The sequence below is a fragment of the Rhyacophila brunnea genome, unplaced genomic scaffold (assembly GCF_057557595.1).
Source record: "Rhyacophila brunnea isolate RB1 unplaced genomic scaffold, BYU_Rbru_1.0 scaffold_1, whole genome shotgun sequence".
In the NCBI taxonomy this organism is placed as follows: Eukaryota; Metazoa; Arthropoda; class Insecta; order Trichoptera; family Rhyacophilidae; genus Rhyacophila; species Rhyacophila brunnea.
Window position 1 is genome coordinate 49863013 of NW_028232751.1, and position 15049 is coordinate 49878061.

A 15049-nucleotide genomic window follows, 5' to 3' on the forward strand; every position below is an offset into this window, starting at 1 on the left:
TCTCAAATTGTAAGCTTCGTATTTTTCCGCTAGGTGCCTCTGGTAGGTAAAGGCATCGACTTAAAGTAATAGGTACATTAGATTTATCCAAAGCTCGAGTTTCTTTTTCTTTAGTTAGTACGTTAGTGTCAAGTGGACTATTTTAATTTTAATATAAAAATAAAATAACCACCGATACACTCTCTGACATGGAGTGAGCATTATGGGTTCAACTGTTGATCATCAGCGATGAAAAGCTGTCAATTGAGTCAGCATGTAACTATTTGATTAAATTCCATTTAAAAAATGATAATATAAATTGCACTTGGTTGTACATCTGGTAGAATTTAATCTACTATCTATCTTTTAAGTATTATTCTATGGCTGCAAGCATTTTTTTAGACAATGAAAAAAAGTAATTTAATAGTTTAAATTTATTTTTTATATGGCTAACCTTCTTCTGTTACCTCAAAGGGATACGCGCGAGATTATTATTTACGTTATAACGAATCGAAATCAAATTGTCAGCTATTCTGCTAGGTCTAGCAGCCTGGGATGGTATCAGATGACATCCTGAAGGCCAAAATCCAGAATAGACTATGCATATGACGCCAAGTTTATATCGACAGTAACAAATTGTAAAAGTGACAAATCAGCGACTTGTCAAACGACGCCGTCTCTGCATACTTCATAATTTAATTAAAATCCAACATCATGTCATTGGGACGCCAAGCTGTCTGCAAGACCTAGCGAGACAGACTGGCGAGAGCCAGCTGGCTCTATATTATTGTCGTTAATTCAATTTTTTCGTATCGTTCATTTTTATATGTATAACATATTTGTTTTCATAAATACATATTTGAATTATAAAAATTGGCTTTATATTGTTCTCGCATGATATAATTATTACAAGCGATATCAGTCGATCGCCATAAATAATTTTATCAATAAGTCGATCCTAAAAAAAAGTATGGCTACCCCTATCTTATAGGACATGGTCGAAAAAAAAATATACTGTTTCTATTATTTTATTTTCGAAATTTCAAGATTATTTGGAATATTAATTTGCGTGTGAAAATAATTTGAAGCAAGTAATAGTTATGTTCAATCACCATTCATACTATTTTTAAATATGTTTAGTACGTATAATATATGTACGTTATTGAAATTAAAGTAATTTTAACCAAGTACCGACCTATTTAGAAAAAAACTTTCTTTTCAATTTTATATTTAGAATGTTTAAGTAATTGAAAGTAATATTAATAACAATTATTATACACTAGAAATACTTTCGGTAGCTACTATCCTAATTATAAATAATATATCAAATTTACATAATGTAATATCCGTAATATCGTAGTCAGGTTGATTGGAGTGATCGTAAACATTTTATGGTCTTACCTTGACCTTGAGTATCATCAAACACAAAAATAATCGCTCAAAGTTCGTAAAATTTATTAGCGCGTTAGATAAACAGACATTTTTTTTGAGCTGTTGCCCACTTTTGTCGAGGTGGGAATAATAACATATTAAACACATCACAAAGAAAAACGGTGGCTGACCGAAGTGACATTAATAATGACTTACAATAAAACAATAACAATTATTGCTAATTCCACTTAAAAGTCAACTTCATGAAGTACCTTTCAATTATTATTTCAGAACATCGTATTAAAATATATTTTTTTAATTAACACTAGAACAGGCCACGAGGCCTAGAGACAGTAGTGTAGTTAGTAATATAAATAAAACAATCACAAATACCCAGACTCAGACCAGAAAATCGTATATACATTGTGACCTCAACGGGAATCGAATCCGGAGCCACCAGATGAAAGATTAAGGAGACGCATCAGTGAAACGGCAAATAATTTTCAACTGTAGGCGCGACGAAATTTTGGACTCGCTCGCATTCAGTGAGAGAACGTCGAGCTAGAAACACGTCACTTTGCTTCGTGATGGCGACGGGCCAATTAATTCTAAAATCGTGTAAAGATGACTAAAAACGTTACCCATTTACTTTAAAAAGAAAACATGTCAATGAATATATTATTATTGTTACTAATAGAACAATAAACAGAACATAAAATGGACGTATGTTGGATTTATATGAAAAATAATATTTCGTTTGCATCGCCTAGCAACGATCTTTTTAGACCGTGCCTCAACTGATGTACGGCCTTAAGACTTTACGCGCTAGACTACGAGGGTCATCATTCCACTTCGCTATAGCACAGAATACGTCTTACAATATAGGTAAAATACAAATATAACCACCAAATAGGTATTTACGTTATAATCATTGGTTTTTGGTGAAGTGAACAGCTGAAAGATCTAATAATTGTCAAATCATTCATTCTAAGATTTTTAGGATTCTTCTAAATGAAATATATTAGTACCTACATAGTTTGTGAGTAAAACTCAGTCGCCAGGCGAGGCCTACAAAGCGCGAACTAATTGACGTTGATAAGCTCCGATGCCACAGAATTCAGATCGACTTCAAAACTGTTGTACAAAATAGTGTAGATCGAATCTGCGAGCGGCACACATCCGAATCCGACCTCATTGAGGCGGGCTTGAGCCCCATAAAGAGTGCGATTGTGTCATCGGCCCGTACCGTCCTTGGTACCAGAAGGAGTGAGCAGCCAAAGTGGATGCCTAACGAAATGTGGTTTGAAATTGGAAAGCGAGCCAGGCTGAAAGCCCTGAGAAATGAGGAGACAGACCCCGACCGAGCTGAGGACTGCCGGACTGACTACCAGACCCAAGACAGGGTAGTCAAACGATCCGTGCGGTTGGAAAGCGCAATTTTATGAACCGGCAAATTGAAACGGTAGAGGAGGCAGCAAGCAAAAATGACACCAGGAAACTCTTCCGAATCACCCGTGAAGTCTGCGGCAGGTGACCACCGACTCCTGGAGCCATTCGTGGACCCAGTGGAGTAATAGAGTCTGACGCAGAATGCATCAAGAAGATTTGGAAGAACCATTTCTGCGGAGTGCTGAACAGCCCACCCCCTTTGGATCCCTTCGACATATCTGCGGAAGCTTTACTTTTGTACATTCCCCGAGCGACCGACATTTCCGATTGCCCGCCCACGCACACCGAGATAAAATCGGCTTTGAAAAGGCTCAAGAACGGAAACGCACCGGGGGGAGACGAGATTCATCCCGAATTCCTCAAGTACAGCCTGAACACAATCCTGCACCCTATGTTACATCTGATGACAAAGGTGTGGGAAGAAGAGCGCTGTCCAAGGGACTGGGCAAACGGTGAAATCATTACACTTCATAAAAAAGGTGACCCTTTTAGCTGCGACAATTACCGAGGCATTACGCTACTCAGTGTTCTGGGAAAGATTTTGGTAAACATCCTCTTTATGAGAATAAGGGACTCAATAATGCACGTCCTCAGGAAAAACCAGGCCGAGCTTAAACCTGGTCGAGCGTGTGCAGACCAAATCTACAACCTTCGATGTCTTCTTCAGCAGAGCCATGAGCTGAACAGTCTGATGGATTGCTGCTTTGTGGATTATGAGAAAGCTTTTGACAGTCCATACCGCCCTTCCCTCTGGAGGATACTATGAGCACACGGGATCCCTCCCAAGATCATTCATTGCCATAATCAAATGCCTGCACGAGAATAGCGAATGCTGTGTCAGGATTGGAGACACTGTCACAAAATGGTACGGGGTCACGACCGGAGTCAGACAGGGTTATGTCCTTGCACCGTTCCTCTTCATAATCCACTTTGACTTCATACTACGGAAGTCAACACCACCCGACCGAGGCATACCTGTTGCCACCACGATGAAGCTATGCTAATATATTACGAAGGCTCAGAGCAACCGTATACTGAGCTGCGAAAACAGATGTTTGCGTCAGATACTGGGTGTGCGGTGGGATGGTATGACGTTAGGAGGAACAAGGAGATAAGAGAACCCACCAAACAGCCTCTTATCACGTTGAAAGTGAAGAGGCGACGTTGGACCTGGCTCGGCCACGTGCTGCGGATGCCAGAAGAGAACCTCAACCTGGATTGCCTGTTCTTCAAGCCTACCGGATTCCAGCGTCCTGGAAGTCCGCTAAATATTATCTATAGAGTGTATACGGCAGAGCTATGGGATGCTGGCTTGACTTGAAATGAAGCAAGAAGACTGGCGATCGACAGGGATTCTTGGAGGCGCCGCGTGGTGTCCACATGCTCCAATTAAGGGGCGGATACGGCCAAACAAAAAGGAGTTTGTGAGGCTTTTCAAATTATTTTATTTTTTTCCTTGAGTAATTCATATTTATATTACTTTTTTAAAAAAATTATATCACGTTTTCTTTATTTCAAGGAGTAAAGAAGAATCGTGTGATATTGTAATGAAATGATATTGTACAATGATAAAAATTCTATCTTACACGATAATTCACAAACATTATTTAAACACATCTACTAGTTCTAATTGACAGCTAGTTTGGTTATGCAAACTACTGCCAACTGCCAACCAATGCTAAATAATGCTTTGTATTTATACAATTTAAAAATAAATTATATTTGATGCTGTTTTATTTTTGTAAAAATACATTTCAATCGAATAAAATTTAATATAAACATACATTCGACAAATTTGTCCAACTAAACGCAAGACGATATGAAAATTCCATAATTTAATAAACATATAATAAATGTGAAAGCACCTCAGGCAGATATATACCATTAAGAAAAAAGCTTTTTTAAACAAAAAATTCGATTAAACATTCGTTGAATAAAAGAAATGGTTTCGAAAATATTATATAATTTAATTAATCATTCATGAAATATCTTTAATCATTAATACATGGGATATATTATGTAATTAAATACCATTTAATTAAATTTGTTAAACTTAACAGTGTACTGAAATAATTAAATTTATCATCAAAATCAGTGGTCCATATAAGAAGTTTGAGGGAAGAAATTAATCAGACCACTAAACTTAGTGCAAAACTTGTAGGTATTCATATAGTTTACCATAAAGACATAAATATTATTATGGTATACATTTTTCATAGTAAAGGTAGGTGATTTGCACCGGTATTTGATATCATACCATTGAGGTCAATATTTACTATCGTGTATGATATCTATTGCAGGAAAGACGACAGGTCTTCGTTTTGTAGCCGTTTTGAAGAATATCTGATTTCGAACCAGCTGACAGACACCGTCCATGCTTATGTTCATTTTATACTCCAAGGTTGCATAAAATATATGCTTATTTAGACCTAAAGATGGATATTTTCATTAGAATTTTAGGTACAAGTCGGTTAAATGTGGAATACAGCGGCAAACACATTTTTAAAATAGCCGATATACTGGATTATTAATTAGATTACCCTAACCAAACCTAACCTAACCTAAACTAACCCAAACTAAGAAATAATCCAGTATATAGGGTATTTTCAAAATGTGTTTGCCGCTGTATTCCACATAACCGAACTGTACCGTATTTTGTTATAATATATTATTATAATTTAGTTAATTAAGTTATAATATTACTATTCAAACCTTTTGGCGTGTGATGAAGTTGCGCGCGCCGATGCAACACATAATTTGATTATATTCATTTCGGTCTCACGGCTACATGCGCATGCGCATGCGCATTGTGTCATTTAGTTAGTCGTTCAATACGACCAAGTAAACAGCACGCGTTGTAAACATAACCAATATTGTCTCATAATAAATATATTTATAAACAAATTTCTGGAGACTAACATTCTACACTGTTAATTTTATATTTATAAAACTTTATTTATATTGGAGTGTCTATTTATTTTTCATTGTAAAGATTGTGTATCAAGATTTGAGCCTATATTTATGTAAGTTTTGTTTATGAAGAAAATTATATAAAACAACAATTTTCAAAAACAAATATGAATATTATATTGCTTTATGGAAGAATCGTGATGTAGTAGTAGATAATTATCGATATTATAATATAATATGGCACAGGGGAAGGATGGACTGTTATATCCGACATAAATAGTGCACACAAAACTTTATCTGTCATACGTATTTGGTTTCATTGAACGAAGTCTACAATATGCATATAGTGATGGTTAATTTAAAATAATTACAAGATAAAAAGAACTTTTTATATAAAACGGTTTAAAATTTCCTGTTGAATTATGTTCAATATGCTCAAACTTGTACTTGATATGAAGTAAATAAAAACAAAGAAACAAACAAATATGGAATACTGAAATGTCATTTTGATTTCCATAGTAACGCACGTATATATTAATAATTTAGTTGCTAGGACCACCCACTTAGCAACCAATAATAGTGGATTGGATTACGGATTTTTTCCGAAATAACTTTTCATACAAAACAGAATTAACTGAAAATGAATTCAATTCTACTAAAGATGGCTAAAAGTATTAAAAGAATGCATTGGCATCGTGTTCTGATATATTCTAAAAGTTTCAAATGGTTAACTAGTCGGGAAGTTAGTTAAAAAGGTTGTACTGGATAAACAACCACCGGACAAATAAGAATACGAGCTAATAAAAACGTTGTAAAATAGCTAAATCCTTCGTAAACCAAGCCATAAAAGATAATGGTCAAAAAAATATTGTCGAATATAGAAGAATATTTTTTTAGTCTTATGGCTTGGTTTAGACAGGGATTGATGAATTTTAAAAAACTCCCCAATACTATCTGTAATATGTAATCGTAATTCAACGAAAATAAATAAGTATGACAACAGTGTCCGGATGTGTGATTTGTAACGTTGTTGTTAACACTGTATACCATGCCATTATAATCACTTCCACTAGAGGTTTTCACTTACTTTTAACCTTTAAATAAGTAGGAGATATTTATTTTTATTTATTTTATTTTATTTTATTTTATTTTTATAAAAAAGAGTATTACGGCATTACAGCTATTGGCCAATGCGCCATAATACATAATAAATACAAATATATAAAAATATCTTAATTACAAATTAAAACTAATATAACAAGGGGAAAAAACAGCATGTTTAAATATTAAAGAAATATGATAATATATACAATTATAAATTTAACCTATTTAATACGTCCACAAACATTATATAGTTAATAAAAAACAAATCAACCTTTATGGTGCCATCAAATGCCACCAAAAAAAAAAAGCACGATACACAGCATCGTGAAACATAACATAACATTAATAATATTATAACAAAATACGGTACAGTTCGGTTGTGAGGAATACAGCGGAAAACACATTTTGAAAATACCCGATATACTGGATTATTAGTTAGTTTGGGTTAGTTTAAGTTAGGTTAGGTTAGGTTACCCTAACAAATAATCCAGTATATCGGGTATTTTCAAAATGTGTTTTCCGCTGTATTCGTCATAACCGAACTGTACCCAAAATACTAATCAATTAGATACCATGATTTTACAGAATACAGTAATATATTTTATCGATTTTTATAAAATATTTGGTATATTAAAAGTTAATTTTTATTTAAAAAAAAAATCAAGTAAGTAGGTATATACTAACGCTTTCGATTGCTGGGTTAGAATTTAGGTAATGGGGTAGAAGTTAAATGGTCCAAAACATATTATTACACTCCCCATTTTACATTTTCGGTGACGTGCTATGTATTTTGTATTCGAAATTCTATTTTTCTGTATAAAATTGTACTTAAGTATGTTTTTTTTTATTTATATAATATCTTCTTCTCTCTTGTGAGAGTAATATTTGTTATAATGCACATATCATGTTGTGCACGTCTTTAATGAAGATTTATTATGTCCACAATGTTTTATTTTATAAATAAAAATAAAATCCATAAATAAATTCATATTGAAATAAGCGTAAGTAGATATTATTACTTACTCACTTTTTAATTGGATGCATAGACATAAAAGTTTATACTAAATTTAATATAGTATAGAATGCATTTAATGGTTGACAACAATTTTTGTATTATGTATGTGTTGTTAACATTTAAATATCGAAAAATATTTAACACGTTTATGGTTATTTACATTTACTATCTATTTTGTCTAGCTGTCATAATTCATTCATAAGAAACTTAATAAACTTGAGGAACCTCCAATAAAGCAGATATAGTTTTTTTAACAGCTGTTGTAACCGCACCACACTTGAGTGGAACAGCGATGATTGAAATAACTCAACAGGTGGTCTTCATTCAACAGCTGAAAACGATTGCAATTGCCAATAACTGATAAGTGAGCTATAACGATGAAGAGCGATTTGTCAGAACTAAATACATTTGTACTAGTCCAGGTGTTGTGATCGAATCCGTATACATAATTAATTAGAGAGAGTCTACTTGAGACGATAGGATATACGAAAAGTTATGACATGCTATTATAACCATATTAAAACAGACACGGTCAAAAGAAAGAAAAAAGATAGTAGGTATATACGTCACATAATTATAGTGACAATAGCTGTGATGGGAAATAGTCGTGGATCCCAACTTTAACTGCAACTCGTCACCCACAATTTTGGAATTACAGTGCCACTGTGTGAGCGTCTTAGTTTCATATGTACATAATATGCAACTAAAGCGCTCGCACCGTGCCATTGTAATTACAACTTTGAGGATGAGGAGTTGGATCCAAGACTACTTCATGAGCCATCACCATCATATGTTGTACATACTGTCATCTCAGGTAGACGAATCACAAAATTAACCATGAATAATATCATATTATGAAGGCGAATCCAAGCTGCGCGCACGGTGCCTATCAGTACCAAGTTACATAATATGTGAAGAGTGGATCCACGACCACTTTCGCACCATGACTTTTCGTGTATACTATCGTCCATATGTAGACGAGTAGCAAAACTAATTGCACTTGTTATAATATTATGGAGACGAGTCATTGAATCAGAGAAATAATGAATATAAATAGCGCCGCAGGCGACTTTTTTACTATTCGTGAGAATTTGTGAGGAGTGTTTAAATCACTTATCTGGTCGATTCGCCACGCCGGGCCCTTCCTGAGCCCGGGCCCCCAGGCTAGAGCCCTGTCAGCCCCCCCTTTGTGGGGGCCATGACCACTGATGTATACGGATTCGATCACAGCACCTAGTCTACCTATGATATTAATTATTTACTATATAAAATCAATTACCTACATCATTTTAATCTCACAAATTAGTTTGTTAACCGACACCTATGTTATGTCTTCCTATAATAATAATAAATTTAATTCACATTATAATCATTGTATTTTCTAGTATAGGTACATAGAAACTTGGTATGCTTTTGGTTGCTTGCTATGAAACTTACTGTTTTGATTGAATTGAAAAGAGTTCACAGTAAGCAGTGGAAAACTTGAAAATTTTGCTTTCATTGCTCATATCGAGTAAAAAGGTCATCAAACAATCATTTTATATTGGTTATTTACTCAATAAACCTGAATGGTCCGTATCCGCTGATACTTTGAAGACACATATTGATAGTCCCGCAGTAATTCACTAGATAAACCAATCTACTGTACGAAAACATTTTCTTGGCTACGTGAAAACTGTGAACTAACATGCTCCGCCCATTTTTTACCGCAATTCCATTATAAACTCCTCCCATCTAGTAATCAACAACGCCTGGAAACGTAGCCGAGAAAATCTTTTCGTATAGTAGTCGATGTATTAAATAGTTTGTCGGGGAATTTAAATCAGTTTCAAGAATCGACAGCGCTGAAAACATTGGACAACCTAGGTACTATTTTATTGTTTTAGCCATAATATGCCATTGGCATGATAAAAGTTAAATACCGGAATCTCAATCGATCTATACTCAGAATTTGGTTTTATTGAATTTTATTTATTGAATCACTGTGAGTGTTATTATGAACTGTAACCGAACCTATATCAAAAGTCAGTATGCGGTAGGTACTCATATTTTGCAAACCGATTTTTTTTGGACCCCTGGTCAAGAGATTAAAATACTATAATAATTGAAATATTCACAACTTATTTTACTAATCATGCAAAATTAAAAACATGAATTAAGACCCAAAGTAAGAACTACCCAAAGGCGATACATTATCAATGACTTTAATATTTTAAAAAATAATGATTTTAAGATTTCGAAGAAACAAAAATATTTACACGAGAAATTCTTCAAAAAATACATCGCCGTATTTACCATTTTAAATCTAAAAACTAGCCTACTAGCATTTGTAATGAATCTATTTCACATCTCCAATATGTCATAATGTACTTTTAGTCGATGCCTGTCACCAATTAATAAACTGACACATTATTTATTGGAATTTATTTATGAATATGAGGTGTGCGTGACGCTTAAACAGACTTTAACTTGGCACACATTTCAAAACATCTTTACAACACAGATACTGATGGAGATACCTATTTTTCTCAGTCTCGGTAGGTAGATTAACATTCCACCTTCAGGACCGACACGTCCGACGACAACCTAAATAATTATCGTCCTTTCTTGCACGAAGTAAGTAGGTGGGAATATTAAGTATCGCACACATCCCAGAACCATTTGGCGGCTAAATAAGCTGAGCACGAACCCACAATAATGAGCAATCTTTGTAATATATCCACCAATTATCATAGATGAGCAATATAACAAATCTATTATAGGTAGGTACTTATTGACCTATATTTATACCATTTTGATACTTAAAGCAAACTATTGCTTTTGCGAATTTTTAAAGAAATTGTTAGTTTTGATTGCGCTTACTTTATAATAATAAGTTAAAAAGACAGATACATATTGCTTTAAATTTTTGAGAAATAGTCGTCAATTGATGCCGTTAGCACTTTTCATTGGTATTACATAATAAATTGTAGTTTAGGAATTTCCATATATTACCTATGTTAATACATTTTCCATGGTTTCATCCAATTTCGAAACGTAAAATACAATGTTAAATTTCAAAGACCAATACGAGACTAATCGATATATTATTATAATGCAATGCGACATCGCAGACTATTCAACTAATTGTATTGAATACTGCGAATCTTTGAAATATCATATTGAGTATTTGTTGAAGCAGATATAAATATCAATATAAATGCATTTCCTTTATAGCCACTAGAGATGGGAAAACTGGTCGATTTTTAAGACTAAGTATACTTACTACCAGTATAAAAAAATACTTAGTATAGAAACTTGTTCCAAAATACTTACTAGTATTTGGAATACTATATAGACTGTTCTTTGGCGTGCGTATGCGACAAAAGTTTCGTACTCAAGTGAAACTAAAACCAACTCCATATTTTAGTATTTGAAATACGTATCGGCTCAGGGAACTCAGACTGTGTATGAATTCTTCAATAGAATCGCTAAAAATACGCTGAGCTCCGCTTCTCGAAAAGTCCCATTAATTATAAAATTTTAAACACCATTTTAAATTTATGAGTTATTTTTCTGTTAGGTTACAATATTCTTGTTAACAAAAATGAATAACAATGATTTTTTTTATTGTAAACTGCGTCACCTCAGTCACCTCGCCACATTTCCGAGGGAATAATATGCTGCTACAGAAAATTTATGACCTATTTGATCACACATAAGATGATGTCATTTGCATGCATAGGCTAATAAATTAAAATATAGTTGTATTTGAGTGCTACCTCGCTCGCGCGCATTTAATGTCAATAGTATTGAAAGTTTACCAACTAGCCAGCGACTCGCGATGATATCATCACAAGTTTTTTGGAATAAGTTTATTGGGCCACACATACTGAGTATGGGTAGTTTCATCCGAAACTTGAGTACACAAACTGGTGACAGTATTTCCAACTCACCTCTAATAGCCACAAAATCAGCGCTCGAAATAGAAAAGTTTACGAGCCGGAGCAATCGACAGTTTTCTGAAGATATTTATATATCTATCAAATTGTATGTGTATTTCATAAAAATAAGTGTGTTAGATTTTCTATTAGTATTAGGTATATGTCCTATCTACTCGTAGCTCAGACGGTTGAATTATGTTTTCCACGAGACGGAGCGATAATTTTACCGATTTTACGAACAGAAACGGCGCTCCGGTCTATTTTGAGCCCTGCGCAAAATAATTTCTCTAACAATTATAAAAACCTCACTATTACGATAGAAATAATTTAATAAAACTACCTGAAATTTATTATTTTCTGAAATAAAAAATAAGCGTTTATCGAATAGAAAAATGCTTTGTCAGTTATAATTTATGTGAGTGGACGTGTTGCGCACAATGATAATTTAACGATATAGTAACCATGGTCGCGATGTAATCATTTTGCAGCGACTAGTCGCATAGTAAGGCAAATAAAATTCCATCGAATTACCTAATCATTTTTTTTGAGTCTAAGGAGCGACTCAATATCATTTTTCGATATTCACGCCGCGTGGCGTTCGAGTGACAATCTTTAAAGTTTAGAGTCATGCCGAAATTCGGAGAATTATTTGTTGCAGGATAAAGATATGCCGGGTCTAGGACGATTTGGCACCGAGACAACTGGACGCCACGCAATTTGAAATTAAATATACATTAGGTACTTAAAGGTAAGTACTTTTTAAAAAATATTTAATATTATTATTTGTATTTAAATTATTATATTATGATTTAATGGTTGGTGAGAATTTAAATCGTAAATCGTAAATAATGATTTAATTTAATCGTGCATATGTTTAATTTCCAACGAAAAAAGAGTTTTTTATTTTTTATAAAGCCTTAGGCATGGTAATTCTCAATCCGCAATAAAAAAAACATTATGTTAACAATAAAATGAATTAAAACTACTAAGTAGTAGATAGAAACTGATTAAAAATCCTCGTCTACGTTCTGTAGGTATACGTGTCTACGACAGTGCGGCGTCCAATTGTCCTGGCGTCCAGTTGTCCCATTCCCGATATACCTACTAGTCTAGCATTCTACGATCGTCCTTTTTCAAAATTACATGTAGGAATGATTATGAATTAAATATTTTCCACCATAACTGTTCTGCCCTAACTCGGCTTTTGATAAAGGATTCAGGTATCCATATAATTAATTGGTATCCATACCTAGTCAACATATTACACTAAAATCCTTATTTAGTTGTGTTGTAATGTATTGCAAATGAGTCTTTGACTCATTATCTTGGGTGATAAGATAACTAATAACAATTGATAAGAATAAAGTATGTCCTACCTGAGCCTCCATCCTTGCAGCCTTCTCGACGACCAGCTGGTCATTGATCATAGCTAACTGAGCGGTGGCGGCTCTGGTCTGCTGTTTTTGCTGCTCCAGACTCTCGGTGAGGAGTTTCTCTCTATGCTCAGCTGACTGCGGAGATGTCATGATGGATCGGTCCGCGTAGGATGGCGTCGGTTCTCGGCTCATTTGCTTAGGAAAAAGAAATACCATAATGTTTTAAGGAAATATTTCAGCCAATAAATTAGATTCAAATAAATTACGACAGAGAGTTTATCTCGTACATGAGAAATAATAGTGCGGTATCAGTATAGCTCTGTTTCGATCATCATCAATCATCATCCAAGATACCTATAATTGCTTGTGGATATCTGAAGGGTTTATGAATTAAAACAGCATTTAACATCAATATACGAAAAAAGAACAACGAGATGGACTTCTTAATGGAATACCGAAACTTTGGTAAATTCTGTAAGGCGAAAAGAATGCGATGACTTAGTTAGATTTGGAGAATACCAGACGATAGAGCATCGAAGATCCTAACCATCGCCGGAGGAGGTGACACAGAGGGAGTTAAACGGATTGTCCATGTGGAGGAGAATGGGAAGGCCTAGAGACTGGACAGGAATGGCGAGAACACTGGCGGAGAGGATCTAATACTACCTTGGAATATAGCAATGGGTAAGAAGAAAAAACTATGTACAAGCCTAAATAACTGCCGGTATTATTAAATGTACCATTTTTGGGATCAAAACTGTTTCCTTGTCTTCCTGTCATGCACCAATATCGAGGAGTGTATGTGCTGTGTGGTCAATGCGCTTCCAAAGGATATACATACACGTATTGTATGAGTAATATGGTTTTTGAATTTTATCAATTTCATCGTCATTTTATTTCTCTATTATTATTCTTTTTTTTCCGACCATGTCCGATCTTAATAGGATCATAATAATATGGGCCTCCACAGTGTGGAGGTTTGTATTTTGTTACGATAAATGCATGTCAGCCACTTGCTCAATACACATTGAAGTTAATCCATCCAAACCAAACCAAAACCCGCCACGCACCACACTCGGTATTAATCGAGCGTATCACGTGGCCCTATATTGGCGATGGGAAGCATCTAGTTCAGTTTAAGACCGGGGAGAAGATATCCAGGGCTAAGGTTGCTACGCGCAAAGTGAGCTCTAACTGAGTTTAAAGAAGTTACTTTCTAATGCAAAGTGCCGGGGAGAGAAGAGCATAAGTAAATAATAAAAATGATTTTAGTGTATATATAACAACAATAATGAAGCTAATACGGACAGCAAAAATTATGTGAAGAGATCTTCACGCCCGCAGTAAGACGCGGCAAATTTTTAAAATGTAAGATAATTGGCCTTTGTAGCAGCCAAGTCGGACGGCCCGTTGGACCCAACAGCTGGTTGGACCGACCTGAGCATCTCCTCCCGTTCGGAGCACACTGACTCATACACAAATTGAAAAACAATACGTGTATTTGCCAGACTCAGGTTTCGAACCTGGGACTCACGACGCTTTGGCCGTGCGGCCACCGTGGGTGTCAATAATTTAGGGACCTTTACAACATAAGTAGCGATGGGAAAATTATATTTATACTTTGCGAGGTTTATTAAAATGTTGCAGTGAAATCTCCTGGCGTTATCGAAATGCATCGATTATCGCAGACTTTTCCATCTATATCAAATCTAAGTAAATACATTGAAAATATCATAAATTGATCATTTTTTACTTTGTATTTTTATTATAATTTGATTTACCTATTCGTTGCTGGTACTCTAATTAATGTTATATTGTGAACATTTTGTATAAATAATTTGGGTACAAGTCGGTTATGGGGAAGCCAGCGGCATACACATTTTGAAAATAGCCGATATACTGGATTATTTTTTAGGTTGGAT

The 15049-nt window shown here is 34.6% G+C and overlaps 1 protein-coding gene across 10 annotated transcripts in view; it reads right to left on the reverse strand.

Annotated features, from left to right (window-relative positions):
* The window catches only part of LOC147079909 (uncharacterized), a 127302-nt gene that overhangs the window by 20613 nt on the left and 91640 nt on the right, over positions 1-15049 (reverse strand). For all 10 annotated transcript variants that reach the window (XM_085946817.1, XM_085946824.1, XM_085946835.1 and 7 more), the window contains one exon: positions 13128-13322. In XM_085946817.1, the coding sequence (XP_085802943.1) occupies positions 13128-13322 (195 nt within the window). The remainder of the gene's footprint in view (positions 1-13127; positions 13323-15049) is intronic.